This window comes from Polypterus senegalus, chromosome 6, assembly GCF_016835505.1.
Source record: "Polypterus senegalus isolate Bchr_013 chromosome 6, ASM1683550v1, whole genome shotgun sequence".
Classification (NCBI taxonomy): Eukaryota; Metazoa; Chordata; class Cladistia; order Polypteriformes; family Polypteridae; genus Polypterus; species Polypterus senegalus.
The window spans coordinates 48,656,777-48,684,229 of NC_053159.1; the positions used below are offsets into that span (position 1 = coordinate 48,656,777).

Consider the following 27,453-nt stretch of genomic DNA (forward strand, 5'->3'; position numbering starts at 1 on the left):
ATAATTACACGCCGGGCGGATGTGGCCCGCGCCCTTGAGTTTGACACATATGGACTAAATAGAACTTGAAAAGATATATTTTTCAAATGTGATCGCGCAATTCAGATAGAGTTGACGCACTACAGCCTGCATGCCTCAATAAGTCATCCTCCCCTCGCTCTTACTTTTTTACCGTTCATCTAATGAATACACTGAGTATGGCTTTACCAAAACAATCATTGATGGCGAATAAAGTATCCATTATTCGAGTATGTAGATCGGGTTATATATATATATATATATATATATATATATATATATATATATATATATATATATATATATATATATATATATACCAGCGTATCGCAGCGAGAAGTAGTGTGTTAAAAAGCTATGAAAAGAAAAGGGAACATTTTAAAAATAACGTAACATGACTGTCAATATACAGTATTTGTTTTGTGAGTGTTACTGAGTGTTGCTGTCATCAAGGATTTGATTATCATTATTTCTTTCAATCAGGTTCGTATTTGTAGGATGTGTTGTGTTCAAGTTACATTCCGTGTTTGTCAATCGTTGTAAAGATGACAGGTTTCATTCATCGATTCGTTTCTTACTGCATCAATAAACAGCTCGTCTTCTTCTTTATCTGAGACCTGACACACTGCATGCACGGGTTTTTTACACTGTCTTCCTTTAGCGGGACATTGACTTTTTCCAACGTGTGCTTTGTTTTGGATTTATGAATATGCTTGTATGTATCAAGCGCTTCATATTTTTGCTGCCTTTTCAATTGTGTAATTCGGTTTTTGTTCAGCGCTCTTTGGAACTGTTGCTTTTTATCTGTGCACTGCGTCAGTTCACGTGAGCCACTCGGTGTACATGCATCGAAGTTTCCCAGCTGTGCTGGTGCCATCTCGTGCTATGTCCATGGCTGTATTTAATGTTACCTTAGTCCTGGCACTTAAAACTTTCTCTCGCAGTTTCGCTGAGTTTGTACCAAACACCACCCTGACCATCTCATCTTCCTCTGCATAAGCACAGTCCTTAACCCGTGAATATTTAGTGGAGTTTGCTATTGGATTGCCGCTGACGGACGGCCTTATATGGGCAGGCACTAAATTACAAACGCCAGCGCAGCCTGTCTATGAACTTAATTTAAAGTGTAGGTTTACATCGTGCTTTGTTTCGAGTAGCAGAAGTCATGAATATGGTTGTATATGTCACTCGCTCGCTTCTTATTGTTTCGCTGCCTTCTCAATTATATAATGCATGTTTTCTTCAGCGCTTTTTTTAGGTCTTCCTGGTTTTCTATGTACTGCGTGATTACGTGGGAGGGTGATGATGTCACACGAAACTCCCCACGGCGTTGAAGCTCATCTCCATTACAGTAAATGGAGAAAACTGCTTCCAGTTATGACCATTACACGTAGAATTTCGATATAAAACCTGCCCAACTTTTGTAAGAAGCTGTAAGGAATGAACCTGCCAAATTTCAGCCTTCCACCCACACGGGAAGTTGGAGAATTAGTGATGAGTCAGTGAGTGAGTGAGTGAGGGCTTTGCCTTTTATTAGTATAGATTATATAAATACACTTTAATATAAGATATAAGACTTCCATGCATCTAGTTATGTAGGAGTTTGGTGCAAAAAGGTTTTTAAAGGGATAAGGGAAGGGGTTGGGGAATCAGCTTTGGTATCTGAATCAGTCAATCAACTGATATGAAATCAGTTATCAGTATCAGTCTTAAAAAACCTGAACTGAGCATCAGTATTGAGTAGCTTTGGAGCAAAATTATCAAAAAAAATTATATTTATATAATTTATATACAGTATTTTATATATAATTTTATATATATATATATAATATAATAACAATAATAATAATATTTCATATATAATATAATTTATATATAATTGCTACTTACTTTTGTTTGAGCCTCTGTCGGCCGTCCATCTATCTTTGCAAATCCATCAAACAGAGTCTTGTAGAGAATATTTTTACGAGTGTTGGCATCTTCAGATGGGAGGTACGTTAGCACTGTGCTCTTATGCTTGTGGTACATGCTTAAAATTAGTCTTACTGCTGAATCACGAACCTCTGATGCACTGTGTTCTAGTGCTCCTGTAGCACACTAATGATAATAATAAAAACAAGGAAAAAAAACACAAAGAATCCAAATAAATATGACACTAGGAATTTAAAGTGCATTTTAAAGGCATGTGACCATTATCTTTATATCCATGAATAAATGCAACTGAGTTACTGCATGCTGGTGCAAAACTTGTTGACCTGCATCTTTAGACCCAAACTAAATTATGATGACCACCTGTTAGTTAGTATGCGAGCACCTGTAAATGCTAAGAAAATTTCTAGAGATGAGTATACTTTAAGTGCTCCTGCAATAGCAATGTACTGATAATCAAAATGTTTGGAAGAATAGATATCTTTGTAAACACGAATTCAGAACCTTTTGAGTTTTTTATTTAAAAACTTAAAAATTCAAGATGATGGGCATAAACAATATCCATAGACAAAACAATACTTAGGAAGAAAATTAAAGAGTATTTGGACTGTAATTATTTCCCTGTGAATGAAAAGAATACAAGTATATTTTATTAAAAAGATGGTGTAAAAAATGTTAAGTAAAGCTAATAATTCAGCACTGAACTTTAACTAATAATAAATTATCACTGATTTATGCATGCATGCACAAAAGGGTAATTCAAAGGAACAGATGAGCATATCGTCCCATTACATTTCTTCATCCAGTCATTAATCCAGTCAGGTTCCACTGTATATATAGTCAAAAATTAAACTTTTTCCAAATGCCACATTATACAGATTACAGGGAAGAGTTTATGAGAAACATAACAAAGCCTCTTAATTCAGTTTAGGGTAAAACAGGGTCTATCCTTGCAGCACTATCCTCCAACCATCCTTCTGCTGATACCAGCATAGGTGAGACATCCCCACCCACAATTACAGCAGCCCAGGTGAGCAGAGAGCTGAAAAGACTTTGTGCCAGCAAAGCAGCGGGTCCAGATGGTGTATCGCCACAATTGCTGAAGGCCTGTGCGTTGGAACTGTGGAGTCCTCTACAGCGCATCTTCAACCTGAGCCTGGAACAGGGGAGAGTCCCGAGGCTTTGGAAAACATCTTGTATCACCCCTGTCCCAAAGGTATCACGTCCTAGTGAGCTGAATGACTTCCGGCCTGTTGCTCTGACGTCACATCTGATGAAGACCATGGAGCGGCTGCTGCTTCACCACCTGAGGCCACAGGTCCGTCACGCCCTAGACCCTCTGCAGTTCGCATACCAGGAGAAGGTGGGAGCGGAGGATGCCATCATCTATATGCTTCATCGATCCCTCTCCCACCTGGACAGAGGCAGTGGTGCTGTAAGAATTATGTTTTTGGACTTCTCTAGCGCCTTCAACACCATCCAACCTCTGCTCCTTAGGGAGAAGCTGACTGAGATGGGAGTAGATTCACACCTTGTGGCATGGATTGTGGACTATCTTACAGACAGACCTCAATATGTGCGTCTTGGGAACTGCAGGTCTGACATCGTGTGCAGCAATACAGGGGCGCCGCAGGGGACTGTACTTTCTCCGGTCCTGTTCAGTCTATATACATCAGACTTCCAATATGACTCGGAGTCCTGCCACGCGCAAAAGTTCGCTGATGACACTGCTATTGTGGGCTGCATCAGGAGTGGGCAGGAGGAGGAGTACAGAAAGTTAATCAAAGACTTTGTTAAATGGTGCGACTCAAACCACTTACACCTTAACACCAGCAAGACCAAGGAGCTGGTGGTGGATTTTAGGAGGCCCAGGCCCCTCATAGACCCTGTGATCATCAGAGGTGACTGTGTGCAGAGGGTGCATACCTATAAATATCTGGGAGTGCAGCTGGATGACAAATTGGACTGGACTGCCAAAACTGATGCTCTATGTAAGAAAGCTCAGAGCAGAATATACTTTCTGAGAAGGTTGGCATCCTTCAACATCTGCAGTAAGATGCTGCAGATGTTCTACCAGACGGTTGTGGCGAGTGCCCTCTTTTACGCGGTGGTGTGCTGGGGTGGCAGCATAAAGATGAAAGACGCCTCACGCCTGGACAAACTTGTTAAGAAGGCAGGCTCCATTGTAGGATTAAAGTTGGACAGTTTAACAGAGCAGAGCGACGGGCACTAAGCAAACTCCTGTCAATCATGAAGAATCCACTGCATCCACTTAACAGTGTCATCTCCAGACAGAGGAGTAGCTTTAGTGACAGACTTTTGTCACTGTCCTGTTCCACTGACAGACTAAAGAGATCGTTCCTCCCCCACACTATGCGACTCTTCAATTCTACCCGGGGGAGTAAATGCGAACATTAATTTTATTTTAATTCTTTTCATTTTTATTACTATTTAATTTAATATTGTTTCTTTGTATCAGTATATTGCTGCTGGATTATGTGAATTTCCCCTTGGGATTAATAAAGTATCTATCTATCTATCTATCTATCTATCTATCTATCTATCTAGAGTCACACCTTTTTCATGCTGACTGACTTTTATTTCACGTTATCTTAAATTACAATGAAAATTAGCATTTTTGCAGACATAAAACTACAGAAAAAGATTTTCAATAAAACAAGCAACCAATGGAAATGACCTCAATATAATACTGAACTATAACACAGCCACTGTCAGATTCCACACACTGTCAATAATTTTCATTTTTTTAAATACAGTAATCCCTCGCTATATCGCACTTCGACTTTCGTGGCTTCACTCCATCGCGGATTTTAAATGTAAGCATATCTAAATATATATCACGGATTTTCGCTGGTTCGCGGATTTCTGCGGACAATGGGTCTTTTAATTTATGGTATATGCTTCTTCAGTTTGTTTGCCCAGTTGATTTCATACAAGGGACGCTATTGGCGGATGGCTTAGAAGCTACCCAATCAGAGCATGTATTACATATTAACTAAAACTCCTCAATGATATAAGATATGCTTCCCACCCGGTGCTTGATTGTTTGCTTTTCTCGTTCTCTCTCACCCTCTCTGACATTCTCTGTGCCTGACGTAGGGGGTGTGAGCAGAGGGGCTGTTTGCACAGAGTCTGTTTGTCTAGAGGATACGGACACTCCTCTACAAAATGCCGCTTTATCGCGGTGCATCAGCATACTTAAAAGCATGTATTGATTTTTTGATTGTTTGCTTTTCTTTATATATAAAGTAGTTTATCAGGGCTTAAAATATATAAAAATAACCATACAAACATATGGTTTCTACTTTGCGGATTTGCACCTATTGCGGGGGGGTCTGGAACGCAACCCCCGCGATCGAGGAGGGATTACTGTATTCATATTTTCCATACAGTTTATCAAATACCATTTACACATAGTTTGGGTCAAGAATATGTAATTACAGATAATCATGGGCACAAACTGAATACATCAGTTTTAGCAATGTTTAGCTCTATCAATTAACATAGAACTGGGTTATACCTGCATAACATTGTCCACTGTAAATCCGGAGTTATCTGTGCCAAGATCTTTCAGCAGGCGTTCTAAAAGCTCCATCTGGCTTAAAGCAAGACGGGCAGGCATTGTTGTTTTCAGGGGTTTCACCAGCTCAGTCGGGATAACCTGCAGAACTTTCACTTCCTTAAAAAGAGCCATCTCCTAAGAAAAAAGGAACACTATATAAGAAAGAGACTTCCTTAACTTAAAAATTCATTATGGGATCATCCCAGTTTTGACCAATTGATGTGAAGGTTCTCATAATCGTGAAACCATTAGACAGAAAATAATGTTTTCCAGAACTTTCTCAAAAAAATCAATTAGGCAATTTTAACATCAAAGTAAAAGCATGAAATCTTACTAACAAGATATACAGTAGATGTCACAGTTATAATACGTTTTCAGCAACTTGGTTTACTACTAAAGCATTATTTTATAGGGACAAAATGACACAATGGCGTTAAACCGTTTTATTTTTTACATCTTAATTATACAACAGTTCTTAACATCTACATGCCATACATTTCTTTTTGGTAGTAAACTAATGGGCCGTTGATTTTTTTCTAGTGTCAATTCCTCTCATGAAAAAATAATGTCAAATACCAATAAAGCACAATATTTGTGCATTTATAATAACAAAACTGCTAACACTGGCATCCCATTCTGTGACTAATCCTGCCTTACAGCTAACTCTCTCAGGAAGTATCCATAAGTGTGAAGATAAATAGATCAATATAGCTTCCTGTCTGCATCCCTCATCATTTATAATACTTCCATAACAATAATGAAAAAAATAAAGGACTATACAGTCATTGTGTATATAATTTCTAAATGTATGTGCCATTCCCCGTCCCCCTAACACTTTGGAGACAGTACGTGTGTGAAGCATATCCTGAAAAATATATCTACTTATATATATATATATATATATATATCTACATATATATATATATATATATATATATATATATATATATATATATATATATATACACATATACATATATATATACATATACACACACACATATCTATACTAATAAAAGGCAAAGCCCTCACTCACTCACTCACTCACTCACTCACTGACTCATCACTAATTCTCCAACTTCCCGTGTGGGTGGAAGGCTGAAATTTGGCAGGTTGATTCCTTACAGCTTCCTTACAAAAGTTGGGCAGGTTTTATATCGAAATTCTACGCGTAATGGTCATAACTGGAAGCAGTTTTCTCCATTTACTGTAATGGAGATGAGCTTCAACGCCGTGGGGAGTTTCGTGTGACATCATCACGCCTCCCACGTAATCACGCAGTACATAGAAAACCAGGAAGACCTCAAAAAAGCGCTCAAGAAAACATGCATTATATAATTGATAAGGCAGCGAAACAATAATAAGCGAGTTCTGCTACTTCGGAAACAAAGCACGATGTAAACCTACACTTTAAATTAAGTTCATAGACAGGCTGCGCTGGCGTTTGTAATTTAGTGCCTGCCCATATAAGGCCATCCGTCAGCGGCAATCCAATAGCAAACTGCCACGGGTAAATATTCACGGGTGAAGGACTGTGCTTATGGAGAGGAAGATGAGATGGTCAGGGTGGTGTTTGACACAAACTCAGCGAAACTGCCAGAGAAAGTTTTAAGTGCCAGGACTAAGGTAACATTAAATAAAGCTATGGACATAGCACGAGATGGCACCAGCACAGCTGGGAACCTTCGATGCAAGTACACCGAGTGGCTCACGTGAACTGATGCAGTGCACAGATAAAAAGCAAGAGTTCCAAAGAGCTGAACAAAACCAATTACACAATTGAAAAGGCAGCAAAAATATGAAGCGTCTGATAAGCATATTCATAAATGCAGCTACTGTGGAAACAAAGCACACGGTGGAAAAAGTGAATGTCCCGCTAAAGGAAGACAGCGTAAAAAAAAACCCGTGCATGCAGTTTGTCACATCACAGATAAAAAGGAAGACGAGCTGTTTATTGATGCAGTAAGGAACTAATCGATGAATGAAACCTCTTATCTTTACAACGATTGACAAACACGGAATGTAACTTGAACACATCCTACAAATACGAGCCTGATTGAAAGAAATAATGATAATCAAATCCTTGATGACAGCAACATTCAATAACACTCACAAAACAATTACTGTATATTGACAATCATGTTACGTTATTTTTAAAATGTTCCCTTTTCTTTTTCATAACTTCTACTTCTCCACTGCGATACACGGGTATATATATAAATGTATATCTATAGCCCGATCTACAATACATACTTTAGCATAGACAAGCGGTGGCGCAATTGTAGAGTCTTCGCCTCTAACGCCGACATTCGAGGTTCGATTCCCGAGAGGGATGTACTGACTATGTACGCGCTACCGATTCATTTTACCTTCCCATCTCCTTGGTTTGGGACGTATGAAAAATATTAGGTTAACGCAGAATCATGTTACGCTATTTTTAAAATTTTCCCTTTCTTAGCACAAGCACAGTTGAGAAGCTTCGATGCATGTACTCCATAACGCGTTAAAAATAACGATTTAATCACACTTTCAATTCCAAGCAAACGGGAACTTTTGTCAATGCATGATTTCCTGGTACATCCATTACACTGATGCACACATCACAGCTACAAAAATGTTAGAGTCGGAATAAAGCGCGCTCCTACGACTGATCATTTCGACTACCCAAGGAAAGCCTTGATAAAAGCATGGTTTTGTGCACACTGAAAAGCAAGCAAAATTAGATGCATTACAGAAAGCGGACTTTGTGGCTCTTACTGGGGATCATTGGACTTCCGTGACCGTTAGTAATTCTAAATACATCTAATTACAAAATGTTCAATGATCACACTGTTTTAGCCTAATGTACAAAATAATTTTGGCTAATGTTACTCAGAGTTTAAAGAGTAAGCTGGTCAAATTACCTTTTATGTTTCTGACTTATTTTTTTAAGAAGAAAACTGCACTTTATGGTGAAATTTTGGTTATTATTATTTAAAGACAATACTATTCTGAAAATGTACTTAAAGTACTTAAACTACCACTTTATTTTTAAGTCTGCCCAATTTTAACCAGGGATGATATTTTTGTTTCTGTTTTGAATTCAAATGCAGTTTAAAAGCTTTTTTCAGAAATTAAAACAGCTTCAGTTTACAATATTCATGTCCATGTCTATTATTTGATTCTGTCCCACTAAAACCGTTTTAAATTAAAAAAAAAACATTTGCGATTTGGGGCAAATTTACGTGTGCGATTACATACGATTAATCAAGATTAATTCTTACACAGCCTCTAATTAATTGGATTAATTTTTTTAATCGAGTCCACCCCTAATATATATATGTAGATATATATATGTAGATTTGTATATATATGTGTATATACAGTATATATATAGATATGTATATGTTGTATATACAGCATGTATATATGTGTGTGTGTATATATACAGTATGTTTATATGTATATATATGTTTATATATGTGTCTGTGTGTGTATATATATATATATATATATATATATATATATATATATATATATATATATATATATATATATATAGCAACACTCATGACAATTACAAAACAATTACATTGTCAATCATGTTACGCTATTATTAAAATGTTTCCTTTTCTTTTTACTTCTCCTGCCAATCGCAGCTATTTTGCTATATATATATATATATATATATATATATATATATATATAAATAGATAGATATGACAACAACACTCATATCAATGACAAAACAATTACATTAACAATCATCTTACGTTATTTTTAAAATGTTTGCTTTTCTTTTTCATAACTTCTTTAACACACTACTTCTCCACTGCGAAGCGCGGGTATTCTGCTAGTATATTATAATACAGGAACTAATCACTTCGTTTGTGGACACCATTTTTATATCGTCTTTATGAATTGTTATTATTTGTGCAAGAGTTATTTTACTGATATTGAAAAGAAGTAAACACAAACACGCCAATCAATCCCATAGAAGTGCGCTCCACGTCGCCCTCTCCCAGCCCTCCTCGCTAGACTCCAGCGCTGAGCTGTTCGCCGCCAGGCGCGTTCTGACAGAGAAGTTTTATTTATTCGTCCACATGACTGTCGCGGAAACTGCCACATTATAACTTTTTTAATTGGCAGTACTTGATTGTAGAAGAGATGAAGAAAACAGCTTTGCGTCTTTCTACTTTTTATCTGCGCTGAGCTGTAAACAATGTGAAGGCGACACCACCTTCACTCATGAGTGGTCGTGAGAACAAAGTGGACGCTTGGAGGCACGGAATGTCGGGCTGCTCTGCCGGGTCGAGAGCTTTGCAGTTTCAGGCAGCATCCTCTCTTCTCACACTGTTTGTGACACTTGGAGTGCCCCGTCGGATCCTGGGAGAGTGGAAATCATTGCGAATGAGTGTGATTGGCGCCATCGAAGCAAAATTCTCTTTGTAAATTGCGCTTCACGACTACTTACTGTCCCTTAAGGTGAGTTCAGGTCACTAAAACCCTGTAACATTCAAGGTTGCTTTTGTGATGAATTCTTTTAAGAAGATGGAGGGTTTACATCTAAGAAGATGTACCAACCTCTTCATGTTAAGTTTTGGGAATTGTTTGGACCTTCTGCCCGTTAAGCACAGAAGGGCAGCGTCCACATTTCTCAGAATAATTTTTCTCTTAAATCACAGGCACGTAGTGCAAGATTGTCAGGCAGAAATTTGCAGGATCGCATAGAAAATGTAATTTCTATACCACAGCGGTCATGTAGCGCCTTTCACAAGGGATCTGCTACCGAGAGATGTTCCAAATACATTAAAGCTGCTGTTAGTGCTACTTACCTGTTGTGTTATATCGCCTTTAAAATGTACTTTACCCGAAAGCACTCCAGTACTGCTCAATGTATCTTTACTTCTTACATGTTAATGTTTTACTGTTTAATAATTTATATACTACATTTTATTTTTTTCCCTTGCACTCAGTGAGCGAAGCCACTGGGTAATCAGCTAGTATATACATATACACACACACATATATATATATATATATACATATACACACACATATATATATGTATGTGTGTGTATATGTATATATATATATATATATACAGTCATGTGAAAACATTAGGACACCCTTTGAAAGCATGTGGTTTTTTGTAACATTTTTAATAAATGGTTATTTCATCTCCGTTTCAACAATACAGAGAGATTAAAGTAATCCAACTAAACAAAGAAAACTGAAGAAAAGTCTTTTCAAGATCTTCTGTAAATGTCATTCTACAAAAATGCCTATTCTAACTGAGGAAAAAGATAGGACACCCTTGCCCCTAATAGCGAGTGTTACCTCCTTTGGCTGAAATAACTGCAGTGAGACGGTTCTTGTAGCCATCTACCAGTCTTCGACATCGGTCTGAGGAAATTTTACCCCACTCCTCAATGCAGAACTTTTTCAGCTGTGAGATGTTTGAGGGTTTCTTGCACGTACAGCCCTTTTCAAGTCACCCCACAGCATCTCAATGGGATTCAAATCTGGACTTTGACTTGGCCATTCCAGGACTCTCCATTTCTTCTTTTCAGCCAATCTTTGGTTGATTTACTAGTATGTTTTGGGTCATTGTCATGTTGCATGGTCCAGTTCCGCTTCAGCTTTAATTTTCTAACTGATGGTCTCACATGTTCTTCAAGCACCTTCTGATACACAGTAGAATTCATCGTGGATTCTATGATGGTGAGCTGACCAGGTCCTGCTGCAGCAAAGCAGCCCCAAACCATGACACTTCCACCTCCATGCTTCACAGTTGGTATGAGGTTCTTTTCTTGGAATGCTGTGTTTGGTTTACGCCAAACATGTCCTCTGCTGTTGTGTCCAAATAATTCAATTTTGGACTCATCTGTCCAAAGAACATTATTCCAGAAGTCCTGGTCTTTGTCAACTTTATCTCTGGCAAATGTCAGTCTGGCCTCGATGTTTCTCTTGGAAAGCAAAGGTTTCCTCCTTGCACACCTCCCATGCAAGTTAAACTTGTACAGTCTCTTTCTGATTGTAGAGACATGTACTTCTACATCAACAGTAGCCAGAGCCTGCTGTAGTTCTCGAGATGACACTTTAGGGTTTTTGGAGACCTCTTTTAGCATCTTGCGGTCTGCTCTTGGGGTGAACTTGCTGGGGCGACCAGTCCTGGGCATGTTGGCAGTTGTTTTGAAAGCCCTCCACTTGTAGACTATCTTCGGACAGTGGAATGGCTGATTTCAAAATCTTTTGAGATCTTTTTAAATCCCTTCCCAGACTCATAGGCTGCTACAATCTTTTTTCTGAAGTCCTCTGACAGCTCTTTTGTTCTCACCATGGTGCTCACTCTCACTTCAACAGTCAGGAGCACACCAAACTAAATGTCTGAGGTTTAAATAGGGCAAGCCTCATTCAACATGCAGAGTAACGATCTACTAATTATGTGCACCTGGTGTGATATACCTGTGTGAGATCTGAGCCAATTTAAGAGGGAATACATGTGAGTGTGTCCTATCTTTTTCCTCAGTTAGAATAGGCATTTTTGTAGAATGACATTTACAGAAGATCTTGAAAGACTTTTCTTCAGTTTTCTTTGTTTAGTTGGATTACTTTAATCTCTCTGTATTGTTGAAACGGAGATGAAATAACCATTTATTAAAAATGTTACAAAAAACCACATGCTTTCAAAGGGTGTCCTAATGTTTTCACATGACTGTATATATATATATATATATATATATATATATATATATATATATATATATATATATATATATATATATACTAATAAAAGGCAAAGCCCTCACTCACTCACTCACTCACTCATTCACTCATTCACTTACTCACTCACTCATCACTAATTCTCCAACTTCCCGTGTGGGTGGAAGGCTGAAATTTGGCAGGTTCATTCCTTACAGCTTCCTTACAAAAGTTGGGCAGGTTTTATATCGAAATTCTACGCGTAATGGTCATAACTGGAAGCAGTTTTTCCATTTACTGTAATGGAGATGAGCTTGAACGCCGTGGGGAGTTTCGTGTGACATCATCACGCCTTCCACGTAATCACGCAGTACATAGAAAACCAGGAAGACCTCCAAAAAGCGCTGAAGAAAACATGCATTATATAATTGAGAAGGCAGCGAAACAATAAGAAGCGAAGCGAGTGACATATACAACCATATTCATGAGTTCTGCTACTGAAACAAAGCACGATGTAAACCTACACTTTAAATTAAGTTCATAGACAGGCTGCGCTGGCGCTTGTAATTTAGTGCCTGCCCATATAAGGCCGTCCGTCAGCGCAATCCAATAGCAAACTCCCACTAAATATTCACGGGTTAAGGACTGTGCTTATGCAGAGGAAGATGAGATGGTCAGGGTGGTGTTTGGCACAAACTCAGCGAAACTGCAGAGAAAGTTTTAAGTGCCAGGACTAAGGTAACATTAAATACAGCCATGGACATAGCACGAGATGGCACCAGCACAGCTGGGAACCTTCGATGCATGTACACCGAGCGGCTCACGGAACTGACGCAGTGCACAGATAAAAGCAACAGTTCCAAAGAGCGCTGAACAAAACCGAATTACACAATTGAAAAGGCAGCAAAAATATGAAGCGCCTGATACATACAAGCATATTCATAAATGCAGCTACTGTGGAAACAAAGCACACGGTGGAAAAAGTCAATGTCCCGCTAAAGGAAGACAGTGTAAAAAACCCGTGCATGCAGTGTGTCAGGTCTCAGATAAAGAAGAAGACGAGCTGTTTATTGATGCAGTAAGAAACGAATCGATGAATGAAACCTGTCATCTTTACAACGATTGACAAACACGGAATGTAACTTGAACACAACACATCCTACAAATACAAACCTGATTGAAAGAAATAATGATAATCAAATCATTGATGACAGCAACACTCAGTAACACTCACAAAACAAATACTGTATATTGACAGTCATGTTACGCTATTTTTAAAATGTTCCCTTTTCTTTTCTAGCTTTTTAACACACTACTTCTCTATGATACGCTGGTATATATATATATGTATATATATATCCCGATCTACATACTCGAATAATGGAAACTTTATTCGCCATCAATGATTGTTTTGGTAAAGCCATACTCAGTGTATTCATTAGATGAACGGTAAAAAGTAAGAGCGAGGGAGGATGACTTATTGAGGCATGCAGGCTGTAGTGCGCCAACTCTATCTGAATTGCGCGATCACATTTGAAAAATATATCTTTTCAAGTTCTATTTAGTCCATATGTGTCAAACTCAAGGGCAGGGCCACATCCGCCCGGCGTAATTATATCCAGCCCGCGAGATCATTTTATATACTGTATTATTGTTATTAATGGCCCGGTATATGAAGCGCTGGTAACACAATAAACTACAGATCCCATAATGCAGCGCTTCAGCTGCCTTGCCAACACTTACCGCTAATCAAGTCTAGCTTATGATGCTGCAAGTTATTGCGGCTAGCTCACACGATGCTGAAGAGAAAAGTTGATTCTGAAAATAGAGCCTTTAAAAACCGATGGGAGGCTGAGTATATGTTTACTGAACCCGTGTGTCTCATTTGTGGAGCTAATGTGGCTGTAATTACAGAATTTAATCTAAGACGGCACTATGAGACAAAACATCAGGGAGTTCTGTGTTGTGGAGATTCTCAGGATGGATTGCAGGTGCTCATCAGTGAGGCTGAAAGACCTGAATGCAATGCAGAAGATACAGAAAGCAGAAGAATTAAATAAGAATCTGACACTTCAGCGGACGTTTTTACCCGTGCACAATCACAAAGTGATTTCAAGTGAAGTTGCTTTTATGGGAGACACAAATGCACCAGTGCAACTTTCCCTGTTGCCAAGTAATGTTAAACCAAGTCGTCACTACGGTGTTCCCAAATACGCACTTTGCTGATAAACCGAGCGCACTGAGTTTGCACGGCGCTTTGGTGACTTTGAAGAACAAAAAAAGTCCGTCTACATGCGGCTCGAACCTTGTGCATGTTTGGTAGCACATATCTGTGTGAGAAGCTCTTCTCAGTGATAAAGACTAACAAAACAGCACACAGGAGTCGCCTCACTGATGAGCACCTGCAATCCATCCTGAGAATCTCCACAACACAGAACCTCACACCAAACAGAAACGAACCTGTTGCCAAAAATAGATGCCAGGCGTCCAGCTCTAAAATGACATATGAGCAAAGACAACTTAATGATTTGATTTGTTATTGCTGAAAGGAACACATTTTATTTATATTTCCAGGTTTTGTTATGCAGCATGTTCATATTTGAATTTGTATAATTTTGAAAGGATATATTTTTATGGAGAGCAAAATCTTTTGGGATATTTAAAATCTAAGTTTATTTTTTATATAAATTTACATAAGAGTAAAGAAATTTGAATGTTTGTTCTTTTAAGTTATTTAAGGTTTGAGTTGATTTATTCACGAATAATATTCCTGTCTGTTTTACCATTCCTACCAAAGATATTTCTGTCGACTAAATAAAAATTCCTTCTATTTAAAATTTAAATAGAACTTGAACAAATACGATAGTTCATAATATCCACGCAGACTTGCACGTAAGAGCGGAGTTATCCGTTTTAACAAGCAGCGTATTGCACTGATACTGAAATAGCTGTGTGTGTATATATGTAGATATGTATGTATATGTATATATATGTTTATATATGTGTGTGTGTGTATATATATATATATGTGTGTGTGTATGTGTGTGTGTGTATATATGTATATGTGTATATATGTAGATATATATATGTATGTATATATGTGTATGTGTATATATGTATATATATATATATATATGTTTATGTGTGTTTGTGTAAATATATATATATATATATATATATATTTATATATATATATATATATATATATATGACAGCAACACTCATCACTCACAACAGTGACAAAACAATTACATTGACAATCATGTTACGTTATTTTCAAAATGTTTCCTTTTCTTTTCATTGCTTCTTCAACACACTACTTCTCTGCTAAGCGCTGGTATTTTGCTAGTATATATATATATATATATATATATATATATATAGTAGCTTAGATTCTGCTGTACTCTTAACATATATCTTGGGAGTTTGTAGGAAAGGAAATGAGAACCTTATTAAAATAAAGTGTTTACATAATTTGGCTACCTTGAGACTTTCTAGGCATTACTGCACTCAATACATAGGCAAAATTAGCAGTACCAATTTGGCCAGAGTAACTGAATAATACTCAAATGTGGGCCTAAATAGTGAAGGTAAGATCCTCATTACCCAAGTTACCAATTTGGACCCAAAACATGTACTCAGCCTTCAGCAGCATGTTTGGTGAAGATGATAAGAAGAAACTTGTCAGTGGTATTTCTATAGTTGAAAATGTTGCAATTTGCAATTACTTAAACCCAGCAATACAAGTAACATGTTTCCTTGGAAATTGTGTATCTGACATCACTGCTGTATTAGGCTGATTCGTCATGCAATGCTGTGATTTCTTTTCAAAAATATTAAATATTAAAAAAGGGATTCACATTGAAGTATATAAAATAAATATTTAGACATGATTACATAGCAAAGCTGTACAGTAGACTATAATAGACTTTTATATTAATTGATGGTTGGGGACCTAGTGTGCATTTAAGGACAGCCATTATACACAATTTGAATGAATTCTAGGAATGGCATTGATTTACATCTAGATGGAGCATGACGAGTAAAGTGGTGAATGACAACATTTGCCTTTGTGAGCAGCACTTTCTGTTTGTAACAGGAAGGATTTCTGGGAAAACTAGGATGGTATAAAAACCTGCATGGGAAATGCTTTTGAGAATCTCTCAAATTGGCATTATGGATCCATGCCTCAATATAGCAGTTAAAACACAGTTTGCTACTGTCACTAATCTAACAGCGTTTTCCATTATTCATGTGGATTACACTCAGTGACGTCAATGTCTAGAAGGTTTTTTTACTTTAAAACAGAAGTAATCCCTGCAGCAAAGCAAGATACAGTCAGTTGCAAAAGGATGTCAAAGAACACTCAACACTCCTCATATTTATAAGAAAACGTGCAAGTCCATAGAGCACAGCTAAAAGTTTTCTGTCGATTGGGACAGAAGTTCCCATTTGCAAGCATCTCATGTCTCAGTGTTTATGTGCGACAACAATGCTATATCAGAGAAAAACTCTATTTATACAATCAATGCCATTCCAATAGTGTTTGACAGAGTAAAATTGTACAATTAGTACAATAATTTCAGTCCAGCCTTTAATACTATTACATTTTTTGAGAATTTATGAGAATTATAGTATGTTGGGATTTCAGTCACTATTCTTACTTTGTTCAGTTCATTCTCATTGTTTTTAGATTGTACAGAAATGTTAAGGTAGTATTCCATCATAATGGTTTACAATTATGGAGTCTCACAGTGTTCAGTGCTGGATCTGTTAGTATTTTGACACCATATGTTGATCTGAGAAATATAGTTTGAAAATATTTATTTTCAATTTTATATGAATAATACTTGGATGAACTGATTGACAATAATGATGTGCTAGCATGTGAGAATGCTGCAGACAGTAACAAGGGAATAAACGGGAACCACTTCAGGATCAAGCAAGTTCTGCACTGTTTAGTAAATCACTCCCTTGGTTTATAAACCCATGCTGCAAAGTCTGTTGCAGTAGTATGTTACTTTATGTGATTTTAACATTATACAGGTCATTTCATCACATGCACTATATAATGTAAGCACTGTAACCTGTCAATGCTCTACTGTATAATACAGTGCCACTGTTCCTCCGTGTGGTCATATACTTCCAGTTGTGCTTCAGAGCATGTATTTAGTACATCAGGGATTATTTGAAGCTCATCAAAAGCATTCAGCGGCGTCACGGAAGAGCATGTTGACATACTAGTCTTTCTTGCAAAAAAAATCATACATTGCAAAGATATTGTAAATTATTTGCACAAAATGCAATTTGCACTCTGGTTTTAAATAAAACCTTTAAGTGTGTTACGGGTCTGTTTGTGTATTGCTTTTCTGATCAACCATTTACAAAATGCCACATTAATATTCCTTTTATTTAATTTTCATTCAACATTTGTTTTCATATTTTTATGTAAACTGTTTACAACGGATTGCAACACTTACTCAATTGATATTTAATGGCATTTGTAACATTGTACTACCTCAGTAACAGTATTTGGTTTCATCAATGTTAAAAAAACTGTTAACTGGATTTAAACATATTTTTAAACGTTTACATAACTTTACTCTTATTTTTTACAAAAGATTGCACTACTTGACATACCGTATTTGCATTTATTGACTAAATTTGTATTTGTTCTAATCAATACTAAGATTATAATGTGTACTTAATTGCAATTTATTTAAAAACATTTTTATTAAATTCAATTATATACTGTATTGGGTATCAAAAATGGTATTGAGTTTCAATATCTTTCTTAGTATTGTATTGAAGTTTAAAATTTTGGTTTAATGACAACCCTATTATCTACACTTAATCATGTAGCAAGGCACAGTAATAATGCATTCATGAAACCATTTCCAAGTGGCACTGCACACTGAGAAAGTGCATAGTCAGTCCCATGTTTAGATGCTGAGGAATGACATCGAAGCCTTCCTACTGATTTTAAAGCACACATTCTTTCTCTGTTCTTGACAGGAGAGGGCCAGAAGGTCTATTAGGATCTTGATGAGTGAATGGTGTCTCAGTGAAGAAGAACGAGATCCTCACTCGTATGGCATCACATCAGATCTGAGTGCAAATGAATGCCTTTTCAACACTGACAAGCCAGCCTGTGCCTAGGCATTTGATTGATGATGATGGGAGCTGGTGTAAGGGCTTCAATCCGTGGAGAACTCCAACAAGCATGGATGGTCTTGTGCAACAATCTCTTTCTCTCGCTGAAAAATGAGCATGGTAGGTAAGAAGGACCTCCTTGAAAAATATGGAGAGCCTTGTAGAGGTCCTCAAGCGGCATCAGGTCACCTTCCGGAAGGAGCAACAAGATGGCAAAAGTAGGCCACAATGGAACAGCTCTGGTAAACCAGAGCCACACCTGCACTGTTACAAGTGTGGGGAGGTGGTCCACATACTGTTGATCTGCCCAAAGCTGAAAGACCTGATGGGACTGTGATTGACAAAGGGTACTGTGTATTGTCATTCACTAACTCACTGTCTGGCTATTTAACAGGTGTGATGAACAGATTTAAGATGGTTGCCCTCATTGTTTCTGTGAGCAACTCTACCATTTACTGCTTTATTCTCCTATAACATTATAATAAAAAATGGACAAGTCTTAACTGAATCCATGGACAGAGGTATGTTTACCACACTACTGTTTGCACTAGTTTGTTGCCCACTTCATTGAAAGATCAGCACCTCTACCTGAACTGAGGCAAAAGTGTGCTCTCAACCATGTGGTACAGACTTTTATGGCCAGCAAGACCTCCAAGACCTGAAAAGTGCCCTCATTTCCACCTCCATGATGGTTGCCCCTAACTTCTCTGAACTTTTTATCCTTCAGATTGACACATCTGACACCAGCTTGGGCATCATGCTGAGCCAGATCGTCGACAGGGCAGGACACCCCATCAGATATGTAATGGCTGAGCATGAGACCATAGCAATTAAATTGGCAATTACCAACCTGCAATACTACCAGTATTGGGCAAGGCAGCAGGTTTACCCTGGTGACAGACCATGCCTCCCTTTAGAGGATGGTCACCCACAAAAAGGCAACCCATGGGTGACTTGCTGATTTCTGGAACTATAGCCCTACAAATTTAAAGTGCTACATAGCAAAGGAACACTTCGTGCCAATGGTGTGATGCTCTCTACCAGGTACATGACCTTGTGGTGTGTGGGGTATCTTGTGCCACGTGTGTTGAGGGACAGTGTCTTGGGGGATCAGAGCCAGATGACATAACAAGGGAAGATTGTGAGACAGTGCATGTATTAATTGTTCTTTCTTTTCCAGCTCAAAAGTGAAGTCCTATGAAGAGTACTGAAGACTCCCCTTCTAGCACCAAATTCATACAAGTACCGTGACAGCCAGAATGCACCACTCAATTTTGAACCCACAGCTGTTAGAGCTATAGTATATCAGCCCACAGAAGCACTATAGAAATTACCTAAAATTAAGTGGTGATAGGCAACACTTTCATTTTGGTTTTTTTTTGGTTTTTTATTTTATTAGCTTTGCAGCTAATAAACAAGGACATTAGGGAGACCCAACACTTCATAAATTTTATGTCATTTTCTAACAAAAGGCTACTGTACATTTTGTTGCACATTGTTTTTCTTATTTTTATATATAATTTAAAGTTCATTTATATCCACATCAACTACCTTGACAAAGTTATGCCTAGAGGGAGGAACATGTGCTTAAAAATAAGCAGATGGATGAGGCAGGAATCATAATCAAACACCATGTCATAGTGAAAACCAAAATTTACAATAATGCTAAAAATACAAGACCAACACATAATTCTTACTTGTAGTAGACAATGGGGTTGCACTATTCTGTAATCAGTAACCATTTCAGATGTTTATCATACCTTCTCCCGCACTCCCGTTATTAATTCTGACCATGCCTTCAAAACTGCCACCTCCAACATACATAAATTCAGTACAGTGATGCTGTAACTTTACACATTAGTTTTTGTGAAGGTGCTTGCATTCCAACAAAAACAATTGTGAAGTTTAGTAATGATAAGCCTTGGTTCACCCCAGAGCTCTGACGACTGTGCCAGGACAAAGAGTGTCCTTTCAGATGGAAGGAATACAGGAAAGCCAAGTATATCTTGGAGAAAGGGATCAAAGGTGCAAAAAGAAAGTACTCAGATAAGCTGTAGAAGTAACTGTCTGTAAATGACAGCACATCACTCTGGAGAGGCCTTAAACAGGTCACTAACTACAAGAAACAAACAACAAACAGTTCTGCTGATTCCAGTCTGGCTAATCAGTTACATCAGTTTTACCATTACTTTGAATGGTACATAAATGTACCTGATGGCCTCACTTTTAAACTCCTCTACTTCTCAGCTTCCCCCTCCTGCTATCACTTCATCTGCAGCTTATTGAAAAGGTAAAATATTAGAAAAGCTGCAGGCCCGGACCTTATTTCCCCTTCCATACTCAGGCACTGTGCAAAGTGCAGACCAGTTGTCTACAGTGTTTGCAGACATTTTCAATCAATCTCTGGATCTGGGCACTGTTCCTGCCTGCTTGAAGAACCCCGCCATTATTCCAGTAGCAAAAAAATCAAAGGTCACACGTCTAAATGACTACAGACCAGTAGATTTAATATCTGTGGTAATTAAGACCTTTGAATGCCTTATTCTGAATTATCTCAAGAATGTTACAAAAGACTTCCTATACCCATTAGAGTTTGCATTAAGAGCCAGCCAGTCTGTGAATGAAGTGAATTTAGGTCTGAGCTTTATACCAACACCTTGATAAGCCAGGGGCATATGTGAGGATTTTGTTTGTGGACTTTAGCTCTGCTTTAAGTATAATCCTAGAGCTCCTAGATAAGAAACTCACCTAGTTCAACCTGCCTAGTTCAATCTGCAATTGGATCTCAGACTTTCTTATAGATAGGAAACAGTATATGCATTTGGGCATGCACATGTCTGACCCATTAGCCCTTAGTACTGGTGCACCACAGGGATATGTCCTTTCCTCAATACTCTTCTCATTTTAAACAAATGACCTCTGTACCTTTGGCATTCATCTGTCAAACAAATTAAATTTGCAGATGACACAACACTAATAGGGCTCATCTAAAACAATAATGAGTCCAAATACAAACAAGAGGTTGAAAATCTGACTTGACTAATTTGAACCTTAACATTCAAAAAAATCAGGAGATGATAATAGATTTCACACAACAGTCACCTGCTCACCTACCACTTGCTATAAAAGACTCAACCATTGGGTGTCACACACATGTGTATGGCAGGCAGCTAAAGTGCTCAAACGAGTGTAATTCCACGCCAGACCAGGGGGTGGCAGACTGCACAGATCCTTTCTTTCCACTGCAGACCAGTTTCAGAAATTTCCGCCTGGCCCTGGTGATGTCACTTCCAGTCCAGAAGATGTCACTACCGGCCGCGACTCTGATGACATCACTTCCTCTGCCTTACGTTAGAACCACCATCTTCACCTTACCAAGTCAGTTCTGTTTTGGACTCCAGTCTGTACACTACTGTACAATCTGTTTACCAATTTTGCAGCCGGGCTTCAGGTATACAGGAGGCTGCCCCAAACCTCTTTGTGTCTCTTTTGACATGAAAAACAGAATCATTCAAGTTTCTGGGCACTGTGCTGTTATAAAATGTTAAGTGTGACAATAACATCACATGCATTATTAAGAAAGCCCATTAGAGAAAGTTCTTTTTGAGTCAGCTGAGAAAATTCAATCTCCCTCAAGCAATGTTGGTCAAATTCTACACAGCCATCATCGAGTCCATTCTGACCTCATCTGTAACTGTCTGGTTTGGCTAAGGCAGGGGTCTCCAACCTTTTTTTCCCCGAGAGCTACTTTTAGAAAATGAAAATGGCAGAGAGCTACTCATGTTTTCTAATGTTTATTCTCTTAGCTTATTTCAACCCAAACAAACTGAATAAGCTTTATTTGTCTGAACATTTACAAAATGTTGGTGTCCACAACTCACATTTTGCATTAAAACATCACAAAAAATATTTAGTTCACCTGCAAATGCATTTTGTATGGTTGTATGCATTTTCTAGTGTATCTCACACTATTGAATTAAAACATGAATGCTGTCAAAACAAAACAATGCAATTACAAATACACAGATATTAGTTACTCATTTGTCGTTTTGTTACATGTCACTGTTTCACTTCACAAGAGTATTCACATGTCTAGTTGCATCTGTGATGTGTTTTTTAGTTAGTCAGATTACTGGCACTGCATGGCGTCAACAAGAGAGGCAGGTGTATGGTGGAGTGTAGCCACTTAGGTTCACTCTTATGGAGACATTTACACGTTCATCTGTCAGTTTTGTTCTGAACTTTGATTTCATGACATTCATGTCAGAAAAGGCAGACTCACAGAGGTACTGTATGTAGACCTAAACAAAGCAGACATTTTAAGAGCTGCTTGGTGAGGATTCTTATAGTTATCTGGCTCTACTAAGATCCAGAAATGCTGAGAATGCTGTTGAGACTGCACATTAATTTGGGTTAATTAATATTTAATATATCAAATTCAATGTCTGTCTGTCTGTTTGTCTGCTTTAAACGAGAGAACTACTTAACGGATTTAGATCAGGCTTTTTTTCTATAATTTCCTTGAATATAATTGATTTTGTGACTTCTCTCATTTCGCTATGTATCATAGTTCGCTTGCGGTACATATTTCTTTGTGTGAATCCAAGAAACATGCAACGGGCCGGGGGCAGGGGCCTTCCTCACTCACTCACCAGCTTTGGGGCGTGTTCCTTAACTCCGCTTAGCTAGCAAACGAGAGAACAATTGAATTCAACTTTGTTTGATATTTAAAATGTGTTACTTAAGTGTATGCCACATTGAAAAGATAGATTGCAGTTCAGATTGTGATATGATTTTTTGGAAAGATCGCCTACCCCTAATTTGACTAATCAAGTTTTCAAATTTATGTAGGATTCGTTAACCCTTTGGTAAGCTACTTGGAAAGGGGTTGCGAGCTACCGGTAGCTCACAAGCGGTGTTGGAGACCCTGGGCTAAGGACAATCTGCAATGTATCATCAAAACCTGTGAAAGGATCATGGGCTGTAACTTACCACACATTGAAGTCCTGTATGAGTCCAGGGTAAGAAAGAGGACTGCAAAGATCATTGCTGATCCAACTCACCCAGGGCATCACTTGTTCCAAAGACTTCCCTCCAGCAAATGTCATCGTGTAGTGAAAGTTAAAACAACCCATTACTTAGATTTTATCCATGTACAGTTATTCTTAAAATAAGCTCTGAGCCTCTATTCAGTATCTATATATACCAGCATACTAAACTACCTGGACATTTTAATCTTAGTATTTCTTTAATTTTTTTTTGTATAGCCCTTGAATGCTGTATCATATTTTATCATTTTATATTCTATCCCTAAATTGCTCAAAGTAATACTGAAATTTTAAATAATAGGAAAAAGAAAACAAATAAAGCTTTAAAGGGCAAGGAAGTAAATTTAATCATTTTGCACTTTAAATCAATAATGATGTGCAAAAAGCAATTGTAAATATCTACATTACAAAAAACATATATATTATATAAGTAAAGTGATATAATGCATAATGAACCTGCACAGTGGAGAAGTTTCAAAGAAAATTTAAAGGAGAATGGAGAAGGACGTCATGATTATAGCTATCTAAAATATATTCACACCCATGTAAAGATGATTGATGGTACCACATTCCTATTCCGATATACTTAGTCTGGATTTTTCTTGTCTTTTGTGTCTGAAATCTGAGGCAGGAGGGAGAATTTTGGACAGTGGAATGCAGAAGCAGTTTTAGTCAGAGGTTGGATGATGGAAGCCATTTTGAATATTGCTGAAAGACAGATTCTCTTTTCAAAGTGGAGAATGCAGTTCTAAATGAGGACTGCTGGAGTATGTGCTAAAATGGAGCTTTACTGTAGCTTCAGCCTGGAAAACTTCCTCCTGTCTCTCTAATTCTGTCTTCTTTTTCTTTCTTTGGCTCATTCATATTTGGTTTTTGACTCATTCAGAGATGGATCAGATACAAATGAAAAGTTTGTGCAGAGAAGAAAGGAAAGTAAGTAAAGAGGAAAGTTGGACTTGTTTAAAAATGGTGGGGTTTCGTGATGAATAAATGATTATTTCTGAAAATTATATAGATATGCACTTTTTTGATGTGTAGGGCATCTCAAGAGATGACTCAATATTCTAGAAAATGATTTGCTCTTAGATTAACATATTTGGGAAATTTAAGTTTCACGCTTACTCTCGTGTCCATACATTTTACACTGCCATTGGAAGCAGCTAAAAAGATTTTTTTTGTTATTTATATATAATTCTCCACTTAATAGCACTTTAAGTAAATATTCTGAGTATTTTCTTACATTAGCAGAACAGTACAATTAACACCAAATAATATTAGTCTTTTTCCTGTAATATTGCATCATTTTCAGATCAAAACTTGAGCAAATAGCAAGAATTGGTGTCTTTTAGGAAACATGGGAACTATACAAATATGATTGGTTTTCACTCTAGAATGTGATTACAGGTCAGTCTTTAATATTACTAAACCTTAAAAGGATCTGGCTAGGAACATTCTAAGAAAGCATCAATAATCTGTATGTATGTGCATGTGCATCATGAATTTGTAAAAGCTCTAATTGTACTTTGTCTGTAAACTTGTTACAGTGCATAAAGCCTGTAATTTAACAAGCATTATATGATAACAAATTGAATAAACTGAGTGCATGTTAATGACTCCCATTAAAAAACAAAAACGTTGCCAGATTGTTTCTAAATTACCTATGTAAGTGACTAGGGGGTTGGTAAGTACTGTATACTGAAGCAACTTGGGAACAATAGATCTGAATTATTTGTTTTTGTAGTTAGTGTAGCATTTTAAAGCCATTCCTGATGAAGTACTTAGGAAAGGCTTCTGGTATTTCAAATGGCCCCTTTAAAAAGTGTAAGTGAAGTTAGTGGCTTTATATCAAGTAAGCAAAAGAGAAAGCATCTTTAGAAAAATGTTAACATACTGTAGAAGAGGAAGCTCTAAAGACAGCTGACAGTGATGACCAATCAGAAATAGAACAAGTGAAGATGGGTATTAAATAGGACAAGTTGACTGGCCTGTGAAAATCTGGGAGTTCCAAAGGAGTGGCTGGAAGACATTGTTGAGGATACAGTGGCCTGGGCTATCCAGCTTAACAAAGCTGCAGGCTAACTCTCATTAGTAGTATGAAAACTAAAAGGAATTGCAATGAACAAAATTACAATATACCAATACCTCGTCATGATATGATAATGTCATGTTTTTGTGTTTATAATTAAGTGCTGCAATTAATTGCTGCTATATATAGACACGTATTACCTTTTTGTGTGACAGAAGTTAAAATCAACATCATATTCCTAAATTTAAACATGTGTCAGTCTTAACAAATAAGAAAAACCCTTGAGTTCAAAAACCTTAAATTTAAACTGGAAATACAGTACTGTATAAAGTTATGGTACTTACACACACACACACACACACACACACACACACACACACACACTCTAGTTCTTGAAAAATGAGGCCTTATGTTTGTAGAAACAATTTTAATCATTAATTGAGATTCCAATGCTCTATATTCAAACATTCTTTGAATATGTAAAAACATCCATTTAAATTCGGGATTGGGGTTTCACAAATGTATCGCTGTTCATACCTTTAATTTAAAATTTAAGTGAAAAGCAATTTGTGTGGAAAAAGTTAAAGTCGCATCACACCCTAAATTTTAAAACATGTCAGTCCTTATAGGCGCTATTATTATAACTTATTATTTGGAGTAAATGAGACATTAAACCACAGAAAACAAGGGTAAGGATCAGGCGGTGAACGTTAAAACCGAAAAGGGTAGAAAACCAAACATGATTGAGGAAAACAGGCAAAGTCAAAAAACCTATACTTTTTGAATTAACTGCATTTATTTTAAAAATCAGCTAATATCATTTCCTTTTTAATTGTAGAATTTACAAAAGATACACATTTGCCTCCTGTTCTTGTATGGCATTAATTACATCATGAGCTACCATTTGTGCAATGCTCCCTAAGTAATGGCAGTACTGTTCCTATTGACCAGCATGCCAATCTGGAAGAATCAGGCATACATGACAACATAAAGAAAAATTCAGGCAATAACCAAACATGATTGTTTTCAAAATAAGATTCAAACAGAAGTAAAAGTTTAATACTTTAAAAACTTGCCCTTTTATCAGTTAGATATAATTATCCAGTATAAATTAAAAGCAGGAAAAAAATAGTGCAAATTTAAAAAAATGTTGTTACATATTTACATAGTGGTTACTAAAAACACAATCTTGTTTCTGGTTTATTTTTTCTTATATTCTAAAGTTAAATAAGGAAACTTGAGAATATCACATTGTTTCCTGTTCCTGTGTAATCACCTGCTTCCTTTTTAAAGGAAAGCCATACAGGCCTGCTAATTGTGAATTATTTCCATCATAATGTTTTTTGCATGTTCTAGGCAATAAATAATATAATAATAAAGCAAAAAGAAATTAATTTGGTGCTTAACTTAAAATGGTATAAAATTATAATGTTCATGTCCTTTGGCTTTATGACTACTGGTTAAAAGACTGTCATGTAATTAGCATTTTATTACACTTTGTATTCCATTACTACTTTTAAGATGCCAAAACTAAAAAAGCCATCTGTCAAATTTTTTTTCTTTTGGAATGGAGTCAAAGAAAAGTGATCTTTGTTTAATGCATTAATAAAATACCCTTTTAACTAATTCCCTGCAAAAAGCAACCCTAGAGAAAGAAAGCTGCCAACTGGAATCAACATTTGCTCGCAGTATTAAAAGCTCTAATGATGGATTTAAGTTCAAATTACAATTTGCATACAATGAACAGCTTTGTTTACAAAAGATTCTGAAAGTTTATATTGTTCTTATTCACAAACGTACTGATGATGTATTGAAGGGTATACCTGATGTTTAGATGACTTCTGAAAGATTAATTTGTTAATGACAGCAACATCAATGTAAAAATTGGAATTAATGCAGATGTGATTATTTCAATAATTGACTGTATACTTTTCTAATTTAAAAGAAATCAAGAATTTCATATGAAATGAGAAAACTAACACAACTAAGAATGCCACATTTTTAAATTGTTT

General features: G+C 37.0%; 1 protein-coding gene across 1 annotated transcript in view; it reads right to left on the minus strand.

The window, feature by feature from the left end:
* Positions 1 to 27,453, minus strand: part of cep104 (centrosomal protein 104) — a 232,996-nt gene that overhangs the window by 94,337 nt on the left and 111,206 nt on the right. Inside the window, exons 12-14 of the mRNA XM_039755038.1 lie at positions 23,360 to 23,401; positions 5,489 to 5,665; positions 1,909 to 2,115 (exon numbers count right to left, since the gene is read on the minus strand). Of these exons, the coding sequence (XP_039610972.1) occupies positions 1,909 to 2,115; positions 5,489 to 5,665; positions 23,360 to 23,401 (426 nt within the window). The remainder of the gene's footprint in view (positions 1 to 1,908; positions 2,116 to 5,488; positions 5,666 to 23,359; positions 23,402 to 27,453) is intronic.